Source organism: Tenrec ecaudatus, chromosome 7 (genome assembly GCF_050624435.1).
Source record: "Tenrec ecaudatus isolate mTenEca1 chromosome 7, mTenEca1.hap1, whole genome shotgun sequence".
NCBI lineage: Eukaryota > Metazoa > Chordata > Mammalia > Afrosoricida > Tenrecidae > Tenrec > Tenrec ecaudatus.
In genome coordinates, this window is record NC_134536.1 from 165,614,882 (window position 1) to 165,627,087 (window position 12,206).

Below are 12,206 nucleotides of genomic sequence, written 5' to 3' on the forward strand. Positions count from 1 at the left end.
AGGAAAGGAGCCTGGTGCTGTGGTTGTTACGTGTTGGGCTGCAATCCACATGGCCTGCAGTTCGAAACCACCAGCAGCTCGGCAGGAGACAGACTGAGCTTTCTACTCCTGTCAACAATTAGTCTCTGAAACCCACAGGAAGTTGTTGTGAGTGAGCACTGACTCAATAGCTGTGAGAGATGTTGTGGTAGCCCCGGTAGACTAGAGAAACAAATCCAGGGAGACTTATCTGTGTGTAAGAGAGAGTTTATAAAGGGTAATTGTACATTAAGAAAGCATCCCAACCCAGTCCCATGAGTCCGGTATTAGCCCATATGTCCGATACCAATCTATACAGTCCTCTTCAGATCGATGAAACACATGCAATGACGCCGAATGCAGGACGGTCACAAGACAGTGGTAGAAAGTCTTTGGATCCAGTGGCACAAGCATCTCAGTGCTGGCAGGGCTCTCTATGTGGCTTCTCCAGGTGCATGGTTCTGGCTGCATCAGGGTAGGTCCATGTGGCTTCTCAGGGATGTCTCACAGCAGAGCATCTTCAGTAGAGTGTCTCCAAGGGAATGAAGAAAGAGAGAGAAAATGTCTCAGGTATAAGGCATCATCAGAACAAAAAATCTTACCATAGTGAATGAGGGGGGAGTGCGGAGTACAGGCCCAAAGCCCATTTGTAGACCACTGGAGATCCCCTTACAGAAGGGTCTCAGGGAGGAGACAAGCCAGTCAGGGTACAATGTAGCAATGATGAAAAATACAACTTTCCTTTAGTTCCTAAATGCTCCCCTACCACTATCATGATCCCAATTCTACCTTGCAAGTCTGACTAGACCAGAGAATGTACACTGGTACAGATAGGAACTGGAAACACAGGGAATCCAGGGTGGATGATCCCTTCAGGACCAGTGGTGTGAGTGGTGATACTGGGAGGGCAGAGGAAGGGTAGTTGGAAAGGGGGAACTGATGACAAGGATCTATATGTGACCTCCTCCCAGGGGGACGGATAACAGAAAAGTGGGTGAAGGGAAACTTCGGACAGGGCAAGATATGACAAAATAATAATTTATAAATTATCAAGGATTCATGAGGGAGGGGGGAGTAGGGAGAGAGGGGAAAAATGAGGACCTGATGCCAGGGGATTAAGTGGAGAGCAAATGTTTTGAGAATGATGTACAAATGTGCTTTACATAATTGATGTATGTATGGATTGTGATAAGAGTTGTATGAGCCCCTAATAAAACGATTAAAAAAAAAAAAGAAAATGTCTCCTGCCTCTAAGGTGGAAAATACAGGAGTTCCCAAAGTTCTCAGAAGGGCATGCCCACGGAGGCCTCATTGGCTATGATTTGATTGACAGGCTAGATTCCATCCCTTCACTCTTAATCCTCAAAATGACAAACAATTATAGAACCACCACAGATGTCAAGTAAATTATTCACGCCATTGTGGAAAGCAGCAAGTCCCAAATCCAAGGGTCAGGCAGCAGGCTGGAGGCTTCTCATTCACGTAGTTGAAGGGGCTGATGAGGCGCAGATCTGCAGATTGGAAGGTAGCCTGAAAGCTTCTTTCACCCCAAGAATCAGACTTTAGGAAAAAGGCCAAGTCTCAAACTCAGGCTCCCACTTAAAGGGCCTAGAGAAAAAAATTAATAGAAGGAAACAAGAAGGAGATCAATGAAACTGAGGACAGAAAGTAAGGGGAAAATGCTCAGAAAAGAAGCTAAGAACTGTAAGAAGCTTCCCTGAGATTCTTTCAGCTGACAGTCAAATTCAAGCCCACCGCCAACAAGTCAATGCAGACGCACAGCTACTCTGGATAGGGTTTCTGAGGCTGGAAATCTTTCCTGATGAGAAAGCCTCATCTTTCTCCCACAGAGCAGTTGGTAGGTTCAAACTACTGACCTTGCAGATGGCAACCCAACTTGTAACCTACTCCATCACTAGGGCGCCTGACAATCAATCAGGAAGGAGCAATCCCCTCCCAGCAATCCAAGACAAGAAATCCCACCAAACTCGGTCATGGTGTGATTCCAACTCACCCTTATCCAGGGTTTCCAAACTTTATGTGAAGAGATTAGCCTCATTTTTCTTCCTCAGTGTGGCTGATGGATTTGAACCTCCAACCTTGCAGTGAGAGGTCACTTACTCAACAGTGCCACCAGGGTTCCTTGGTACCCGCCATCTAGTGGATGCCAACTCATAGCCACTCTATCAGACAGGGTAGAACTACTCCTTGTGAGTTTCTGAAACTGTAAAGCCCCGTCTTTCTCTCATGGAGTAGCAGTTGGTTTCAAACTGCTGACCTTGCAGATCGAAGCCCAGTGAGTAACCAATAATGATCAATAATCCTAGGAAGAGAACTTTGTTCTGTAGGCCTTATGGTTCCCTGGTAGAGAGACTGATAAACGGTAGGCAGAGGGACAGCAAATAGAGAGTGTACAATCCTGCTGGAGGGCACTGGATGTAGAGGACTTAAGCCGAGAGTGACTTGTTTCTCTTAGGTAATTTTTGGGGGGCTTCTGAAAGAGATTTTAGTTACTATGAGCAAGAAATAGGCATAGGGATGAATGAAGTCTTGACTATGTTAAAATTTAGTCTTTGTGTGCTAGTTTTGGAAACGGGGCAGTTGTTTGGGGGAAAGGAGCTGGGTGGCTGAGGGACAGTTGGGGGAGACAGACTTAAGGCTGCAGTGCCTTTGAAGTGCGTGCTATGCTCATGGATTAGTGACTCATATGGATACCTTTAGGATGCTACATTAACTGATGGCCAGACTTTCCATAAACCTGTCTCAGAAAGCATTTTACTCAGGTTTTGGCTTGAAGGGTTTGACTGTAGGGCTGTCCACTTCTCAGCGCGGCCATGACTTCCAGCGTTCCTGGCATGAAGGTTGCCCTTAGACCTATGGGCGAAGTAGAGTGGAAAATGCACACACTGGGAATCAGAACACTTGGGTTCTCTTTCTGGGTTTCACCAACACACTGATTGTGACCTCGGACGAGTTCTTTCACCTGTGTTCCTGGGAGCATTTCCTTATAGGTCAAGCAAAGAAGTTGCTATCTAAAGTCCTTGGCAATTTAAGTTTTCCTATTTCCTGCTTCTCCCACTCCAGTTAGGGAGGGGTGCCTTCTGCAGGGGACCTCCTAAGTGCTGAGCAAACACTTGGCCATTGGTTGGAGCCTGGGAAGGGGCCCGCGGACAGCGCGGAGCAAGCACCCCGGGCGCCCGCCATCAGCTCTGGAGCACACAGCCCTGGGACGTGACCGCAGTGGCTTGCCAGTGTCGCCTTCCCGGCTAGTGAGGTCCTCGACCCAGCTTTGCCTTCTCCAGCCCCGCAGCCCGACGCCCGCCCTAGATGGCTCGCTGCTCAACCAACCACGAAGGGCGGAGGGCGGGGGCGTGAATGTCGCGTGGCCCCTAGCAGGCCGGGGCTGCGCAGTGACCGAAGCGAATGCCAAGAGCGCATTTGCACACACGCGTCCCGACGCTCGCAGGCGACTGCCGCGAGTCGCGCGAACCCCCCACGGCGTCCGGCTACCCAGGCTTTGCCGACTCAACTTCGCTTCTCCCGGGCGGCAGATGGTGGGGCGGAGGGAGGCCACTGCGAGCGGGTCCTCCCGCCCAGGGGTGGGCGCTCTGTCGCCGCGTGCGCCCCGCCCCTCGCCCCGCGCGTGCGCCTCGCCCCGCCCCTCGCCCCGCGCGTGCGCCCCGCCCCTCGCCCCGCGCGTGCTCGCTGCCGCGAGCTCGGCCGGCGGACGGGCGGCGCGCGCTCTCCGCGTCGGTCGCTCTGGGCTGGCGGCGGTGGCGGCGCCGCGCGGGCGGGTGGGATCGCGGCGGAGCTCCCGGAGCTGAGGCAGGGGCGGGAGAGCGCCATGGCGATGGCGTAGGGTCCGCGCACGGCGGAGAGGCGAGGGGCCGCAGCTCGAGGCACAGCTGCCTGCCTTCCCCGCGGGCTGCGGCTCCGGCATGGCCGGGATCATCAAGAAGCAGATCCTGAAGCACCTGTCGCGGTGAGAGCGCCAGCGCGGCCCCCCGGCGGCCCCGGAGCCCGCCCGCCCGCCCGCCTGCCTGTCCTTTCAAACCCTTCCGACCCCGCTCCCTTGGGCCGAACTTGGGGTCCAGGCCTCCCGCTCTTCCCACTCGCCAGCCGGTGGCGGCCCCCGCCACAGCTCGAGCCGGGACTGTCTCCTCGCCCCCGCCGACCCCGACCGTTGTCACCACTCTGTGCTTCCCGGGCCCTCAGGGACGGGGCGCCCCCGCCCCTGCGCCGAGCCCTTCGTCTCCTCCCCAACACCTCCTCTCAGATTTCGGGGAGCTCCTGCCCTGTTGCCCCCCACCTTCAGTTCCCGACCGTCCCCTCCGAGGCCCCCACGGGTCCCACCCTCCGCTGCCCGGGCGCCCCTGGGAGCCGCCGCCCCTCCCCTCGGGCCCTCTCCGGCCGCTGGACCCGACCCCTGGCCGCTGGGCTCCGGCGGGCCCTTCCTTGTACAGCGCGTGATCGAGTCATTTCCATTCGCTCGCTTTCCGCAGAACCCTGCCACCCAGCCCCTTGGTACCCCATTTTCCGCCCGGCTTTCCAACTCCGACTCAGGTTTTCACCCTCCCGGGGACTCCCCGCTCCCGCCGGTCTCCCCTCCGATTGCATCACCTCTGAAGAGAGGCCCCTACCCTGGGCCAGCCCTCTGATGGCCTTTCCCCTTACCCCGACTAATCGGAGAAAGGTCATGAGGGGTGGGGATAAAGTTTCAGCGACCTTCCCTTTAAGATCCGGAGGGTTTTTGACAGCCTGTGAAAAGAACCCTTGACTGCTTGTGCTCTGCAGCCATTTATTAAATAACCTTCTGTCCCGAATCGATTCGACGGTGCCCAACAAGCACAACCGAGTAAATTGGGGGTGAGGCGGGATGACGAGCTAAACCGTTTTTGCGCTTTCATTGACCCCTGTTGCTGGTGACCCCAGATCCCTGTTGTTATGATTGGCATTTGCCACACAAAAAAACGGCAAGCCTTTCCCTTGGTCCTCATGTCCCAGGCTGGGGCTGTTGAGTCAGCATGTTGCTCTCCCATGGAGAGCATGAGTCAGTAGCCAACCAACATGGGACTACCAGGCCTTGCTGGCATATCTCCTCCCCTCCTGCCACTGCATTTCCTTTACGCTCTGACACTCCTGTCTCTACTGTTGCTTTGAGGGTCAATAGATTCGGGAACATCTTTTGGTTCATCTCATTGTGAGGAAAAGCAGGTGGAAGGCTAGAGTTGGCATGTACTTTTAAACCCTGTACAGGGGTTAATTTCCTGGTGTCCTTGTCCCGGTGGTATTCATCTGGGTGTTCCATGAGCCTGGTCTCTGGGAGGACTACCGATTGTGAAATGGAACAGAGGATTTAACTAGAGAAAACTCGATTAATTTGAGCTGACAGAGAATCACAGAATATTCGGGCCTTAGGGATGGCCTCACGGATCTCAGCCCAGCTGTGGAGACTGGACTCTTTCCTGCTTCACGTTCTTGATCTGTAAAATGGGCGTAGTAGTCTTACCTCAGAGGGTAATTGTGAGGATCGAATGAGTCCGGCCTGAAGTAAATGCTCAATAAAATATGAGCTGGAGCTAATTTATGGGCTGTAGCTCGTGTGAAAATTAGATGCAAGCCATAGATGTTCATGTTATAAAAATGCACTTAGGCAAACAGGTAATCCCTTCACATAAATTCATGGAGGGGTTTATAAACTTAAACCATTGGTTCCCAAACTTCTTTGGCCTACTGCCCCTTTTCTGAAAAAGTAACTAACTCAGCACCTCCCTGGCAAAACTTTTGAACTGTAGCCTATAAAAATACAAACAAACTCACTGCCATCAAGTCAGTCCTGACGCATAGTGACCGCCTGTAGGTTTCCGAGACTGTAACTTTAAAAAAAAATCATTTTATTGGGGCCCATGCTGCTTTTATCTCAGTACGTCCATCCATCCAGACTGTAACTGTTTACGGGATCAGAAAACCCAGTCTTTTTCTCTCAGAGCACCCGTGGTTTCCAACTCATAACCTAGAGGATTGCAGCCCAAGGTGTAACCTCTACGCCACCTAGAATCCAGGTTAAAGCATAGCTTCCTACTTTTGCAGCCCCTGCCCCAGGGGGCAGTGTTGCCCACTTTGAGAAACACTGTTCTAAACCAATGCCTGAGCCCTTTAAGACATCCTTGGACCTAGTTAACCCCTGATCTCATTCAAACCTCTGATATAAGACAAAAAATAGAAGCCTAGAGAGGGTCAGAGCTTTGTCCAAATTAGCTAAAAAGTAAGGTTGTGGACCAGAACCCTAACTCTTAGCTCCTGGTCTGGTTATTGTCCCTTATTGTTGGTAGATGCTGTTGATTCTGACTCTTGGTGACCCAATGTGTACAGAGTTCAAAGAACTGGGCACCATGGAGTTTCCAAGGTCATGTCCTGTGGAAGCAGACCACCGGGCCTGTTTTCTGTGGCACTTTCTGGACCACCCACCTTTGGCTGCTAGTTGAGGGTTTAACCATTTGTGCCACGCAAGGACGCCTGTAGTCTACATTAAAAAAAAAGAAGTTTATATTCTATGTGCTCTAGATGAAGAGAGAGGGTGTTTAAAGAAAGATTTTAACAGAAAAGGGGACACATTCACTGAACCCTCGATAAAGTATCTCTGGGTCAAGTTGGAATCAGTGTGACGACACAGGGGAGCCTTTTGGTGACTTCAGTGTTGAACCAGTGGTGGAGGAGGCAGAGGAGGAGGAGCGGCGAGTTTAGGGTTCTTGGAAGAGGTGCTAGGCTATGAGTCGGGTTGTGGGGAAGCCATGTAATCGCACATGGGATCTGTGTTGCCAGATGGTCTCTACCACACACGGAGGAGGAGCCATGGCCTGTGGCTTGCCTAACCTGATGGACAGGAGAGAAGGGACGGTATACTAAGTAGGAGGGTAAATAAGCACTTGCACCTGGTAATTACTTGTTGCTGCTGCCCATGGTGCCACTGGATCTGGAGGAGAGTGCGCTGCAGCAGCCGGCTGACCAGTGGTCTGCATGCGAGGTCTGCCTTTGATCTTGAAGTTTCGGAGACTGAAGCGCCTTGTCGGAGGGCCTCCTCCTTATTAGTTGTTTGGTACACAAGATTTGAGAGCAGGCTTTGGGATTCAAGTTGCGTTGGCAGAGAATGTGCTGTAGTGACCAGCTGTCGATGTCTCTTCAGGACTTGAAGCCGCAGCTTGGATGACTGCTGCTAACCACCAGTAGCTTCACTACAGGGCACTCATTGAAATAGACCCGGGGGGGACACTTACTTAGAAACACTAATCACTCATTAAAAAAAAATAACAGTTGGTTTTCACTTAAGTCGATTATTGCTGTAGGTAACTAGCTAATGCTTTGTCCTTATAGAAGGGAGCTTCAGAAATGTGTGGGGAAATGTATTGTCTTTTAATTTTTTTTTTCATGAACTTTTTGAAGCCCCCTCATACAAGAAAGAAGAAACCTGACTGATTGTAAAGTAAGTCAAACTGCTGTGGTTCATGGCGAGAGCCTGCGCTCTGGGGCCAGACAGGCCAAGTTCACCTTCTGGGTCCACTCTTAATGAGCCGAGCAGCCTTTCAGAGCCTTAGTTTTCCTATCTGTGAGACAGGAAGAGTGATATATACCTAGCAGATTTGGTGTGACAGTTGGGCATACAGTACTTATTACAGTGCCTGATAGGTGAGTAGGTGTTTAAGGAAGAGTAACCACTTAATATGCAAGGAGCCCCGGTGGCTCCGCGGTTAGGGTCTCGAGCTGCTCATTGAAGGACCACCAGTTCGAACCCATCGAGCGACTCTGAGGGAGACAAGACCTGGCAGTTAGCTCCCGTAGGGATTTGCAGCCCAGGGAAGCCTGTGTCCTGTGTGAGGCGGGCATTCCGCTCCACGCTGGGATTGACTCTGGCACAGGACCACTTCGTGTAGCCTGGAAAGTTAGGGACACTACCACAGGACAGACGCCAGCAACCCAACTGGCGCGTTCAGAAACCCCTGCGGAAGCCTTACCCGTGTACTTGAAATGCGAACCTGAATGACACAGGCATGTCGGATCTGCATGATGGGTAGTTAAAGAGGTAAATTTCAGATGGGATTAAGAGGCACAGGAGATGGAGAGGCTGGCTGTTGAGCTCAGTACCTCTACCCTCAGTCCACATCACGTGGAAGAGCCAGAAGGGTCTTAGATCAGCAGAACCAACCAGCCTTCAGGGTACAGTAAGGAGCGCGAGGCTCTTAGAGGCTGACGGGCTTGTCCCTGGACTGCTTAAGAGCCACTTAACTTCCAGGACACGTTCCTTTACACTAGACTTTTCAGCTGAACCTCTCCCTTGCCCAAAGAATTGAGTTGTGCATTAGAAAATGGCACAAAAATCAGTAACGATAATTAGTAATAAAATGGAAAATAATAGGACATTTCTATTAGTAATAGAAAGTCCAGCAATGGTCAAATCTTAATTTTTTTTGCCTTAGACATTATTTTGTGTTACCTCAGAATAAAGGTCGTTCATGTATAAGATTTAATAAAAAAAAACAAAACCCGACTGTGCTAAGCACCTTACAGGTCTTGTGATGACTTAATCTTTGTAATAACCCAACAAGGTAGACTTTTTAGCCCTACCAGTTTTCTAGCTGAAGAACTGAGCCACAGAGCGGTTAGTTAAAAATGTGCCCAAGTTGGACCTAGAACCCTGCGGATGGAATGGAGATGCGAACAGAAGCACCCTGCTTTGGAGCTGTGTCCTTTAACCCCTCGGCTGCTGTACTACTCTCTTGAGTGTCGCTGAGGTGTGGAATATTTGTTGTAATTGGGTCTCATCTACATTTTTCAATAATAAAAGTGTATAACATCCCTGAAGAAAGGTGTATATATCCTAAATGCCAGCTTCCATAACCCTGAGACCAGACGATGGTGCCTGACTACCTCAGCCACCTGCTCTGAAAAGGAGCACATTAGAAGACCCTGCCCAGAGTGGAACAAATCCCCATATTCGAAGAAACCTGCTTACTGTCCTAAGAGAGAGAGAGGTGGGAGTCCTTGCCCTTCAGTCGGGAGTGGAACTTGCCTCAGCATTAGAATCATCAGTCCTTTCGGATCAAAAAGACAGAGTTCAGAGGCTGGGGAATGAAGGAGGAATGGAAACAGGAGACACAGGGAGGAATTGGGGTAAGCAATCGTTTGTGCAGTGAATTATTTAATATGTCTCTGAGCCACGTTCTCTGTTACTCTACCTTTTCCTGATGGGAGCACACATTGCCTGCATTCAGTTGTGAGTGATTGTTTATAGAGTTCATTGTGATTGCCATTTTGCTGGGTATAAAATGAGCCATCTCAGAAGCAGGAAGGGAGGAATTTCTCTACCAGGAAGAGATAGTAACCTGGGGGAGAGTGCGTCCTTTGGAATGGCAAGATCTTTGTGTATTGGATCTCCTTGAACCAGGAAACAGCCGTGGCCCAGAGGAGCAACAGAGAAGTAGCAGAAGAGCAGCAGTCGCAGAAATCGAACTAGATCATGGAATAGAGCAGTGAACCTCCCAGCCCACAGAGCAGGTAAAGCTGAGTGCCTTTGGGCAGGAGGCAGGCTTATGGAGTAGGGCACATCCCGGCACTTACTTGGGGGCGCCAGGTTTTCTAACCGTGGGTCTAGAGCTGAATGCCTTCAGACTGAGACTTATGGCAGAGTGGCATGCCCTTTGAGTATCTATTGCCAGTGCTAAGAAGCGCGTGTAACATTGCAAACATGGTTGTTTGTTGAGGAGACCAAAGCTAGGAAGAGGCTGTCCTGTCTCGATAAATGTATCCTGAGCATTTTCATCATGTTGAGTTCCTTAATGAACTCCATAATTGTGACTATTGTCTGTGGGTTCTGTGTGGCCATTCCGACAAATTATGGAACCCCGCTGAAAAAAGGAGAGCTGTGGGAGGGAGGGAGAGAGGGACAGGTGGTATCAGAATTGGTGGGAAAGTTGGAGGGGAGGGGAGAGCATGCTTGACCTTGGCCTCATACAAATCAACCCTGGGAGATGCTGACGTGAAGTGTGATTTTCCTTCAAATTTGTGAAGCTGTTGGAGGTCAGACATCACCCTTTGTCATTCGTTTTGACAGTGGTGATACATTGAAGGATTGCCGTGGATGAGTTAAAGCAGAATGTGTATGAATTGCTGAATGTAAAACTGATGACCTGCTCTGTAAACCCTCACTTAATTCCCAACAAAATGTTATTTTTTAAAGGTACATATATCGTACATGTCAGCTGTGTGGATTTTCACAAACTCAGCAGACCATGTTGCTAGCACCCGCAGTCAGAAGTGGGGCCCCCTGTCCTAGTCATTATCTCCTCCAAAGGATAAGTACTATCCTGATTTTTAACAGTGAGGTAGTTAGTCTATTGTGCCAACCTGGCCGATAAACACACGTGAGCTTAATTGAAGGGCGGAGGGATAAATGGCTCGGCGAGCCTCACCTTCCTTGTCTCTTGCTCTTTGATCATTGGACCAGTGTGCAGCTGCCTGGCTTGTTCTGTGTCTCAGTTTGCTAGGTACACTACCTGTGGGACACAACCCATGGACCGTGTCGCTCTAATTTGAGGTTATTTCTAGACCTGCTTTGCCACACCATTGGAATTGACATCTCTTGAGCTGGGGACTGTCGGACCCTGTCACCTGGCTGACTGTTGGTGACCTGCCTTGCTATTGGCTGCCTGTGCCCGTATAGCCTGAATTGCTCTACAGAGGACTACCTGGTGGTCCTCAAGACTCGAAGGACTGCCAGTGTCTCACTACTGACTCATGGGAGTGAGTTGCACGAGCCATTTGTACTGCTTTATAAATTGTTTATTTCTTATGGTATATATATATCTGTACAAATATATATATAAATTATTAGCATTCTGGTTTTGTTTCTCTGGAGAACCCTAACACAAACAGCAAAGTAGTTTTGTTGGCTTAGAGGTTTGTATTATAATGAGGATGGCCCAGTGGAAAAGGGGAAAGATGGGGAGAGGGACAGTTATTGGGGTGGTGGTCTTCTAATGCGGACAGACATTCTGCAGCAACTGCAAATCCCACAGCCTGGTCAGAGTCACCGTGTTCTTAGAGAGGGAAGCGTTTCTGAGGATGTGAACTGCAGAAGTGAATCTGGGATACTTCTGCATCCTGGGGGAGTGTTTCCTGAAAAGACCTCTTTTCTATAATCAGGCCTTAACTCAGCCAACACCTCTCTTCAGGAATAAGAATTGCGCTTTTCCCCAAAGGGGAAAACGATTGCTTATCTTTTTAGGAGAAACCATAAGAAAGTAACCTTATCCCACAGTGTAGCTATTCCTGTTGATATTTTTCTTAGATGTGATTAAAAAAGTAGAAGCCTCCCTCCCATTTCTAGTTATGTTCCTTAAAGACAATCACAGCTTTTTCTAGGGAAAAATGTGTATTTTATTGATTATTATACACAAAACCATCATACTTTGCTACTCTTTACCTTGCTCTTGACACTTAAACAAATATAACTTGGTCAGTTTATTTTTTTTTTATGTAAGTAAATCGTGTAGTGTGTTTACATTTGTCTTCTTTAGCTCAACATTGTGAGATAAATCCGTAATGTTGCATTAACTTGTAGATTTTTTGTTGTTTCTGGATACTATTCTATCATATGAATTACCAATATTTATTTATATATTTCACTGTTGATGGACACTTTAAGGCTATTATAAATAGCAATATTAGGTAAATTCTAGTACATGTCCTTTGGAGAACAAATGTATTCATGCTTCTTTTGGAGATTTGCATAAGACTGCTTAGCTTTAATTTATATTACCAAATAGCTTTATATATACGCTTGGCTTTAATAGATATTGCCAAATAGTTTTCTGAAGTGGCAGCACCAGTTGCACTCCTCCCAGAGTGCCTGAGTGCTGGGGTGGTTTCAGATCCTTGCAGCACGTGGTAGTGTCCGTCTTTTTCATTGTAACCATCACGGCAGGAATGCCCTGGGCATTTTTACTTCATTTTTGGAAAGCCAGAAGACCACTTTGATTTGGCTATTTGATTGAAACGTTTTATGTATTTGTGGGAGCCCTGGTGCTGTTGTGGGTTGCACATTGGGCTGCTAACCACAAGGTCGGTAGTTCACAAACAGAGTAGGCTTTCTACTCCCATAAAGAGTTACGGTTTCGGAAACCCACAGGGGCAGC

General features: G+C 49.2%; 1 protein-coding gene across 1 annotated transcript in view; it reads left to right on the top strand.

Moving 5' to 3' along the window:
* The first annotated feature begins 3,757 nt into the window (after nucleotides 1–3,757).
* BLTP3A (bridge-like lipid transfer protein family member 3A) overlaps nucleotides 3,758–12,206 on the top strand; it is an 86,494-nt gene continuing 78,045 nt past the window's right edge. The window contains exon 1 of the mRNA XM_075555502.1: nucleotides 3,758–4,000. Within this exon, the coding sequence (XP_075411617.1) occupies nucleotides 3,957–4,000 (44 nt within the window). The 5' untranslated portion in view covers nucleotides 3,758–3,956. The remainder of the gene's footprint in view (nucleotides 4,001–12,206) is intronic.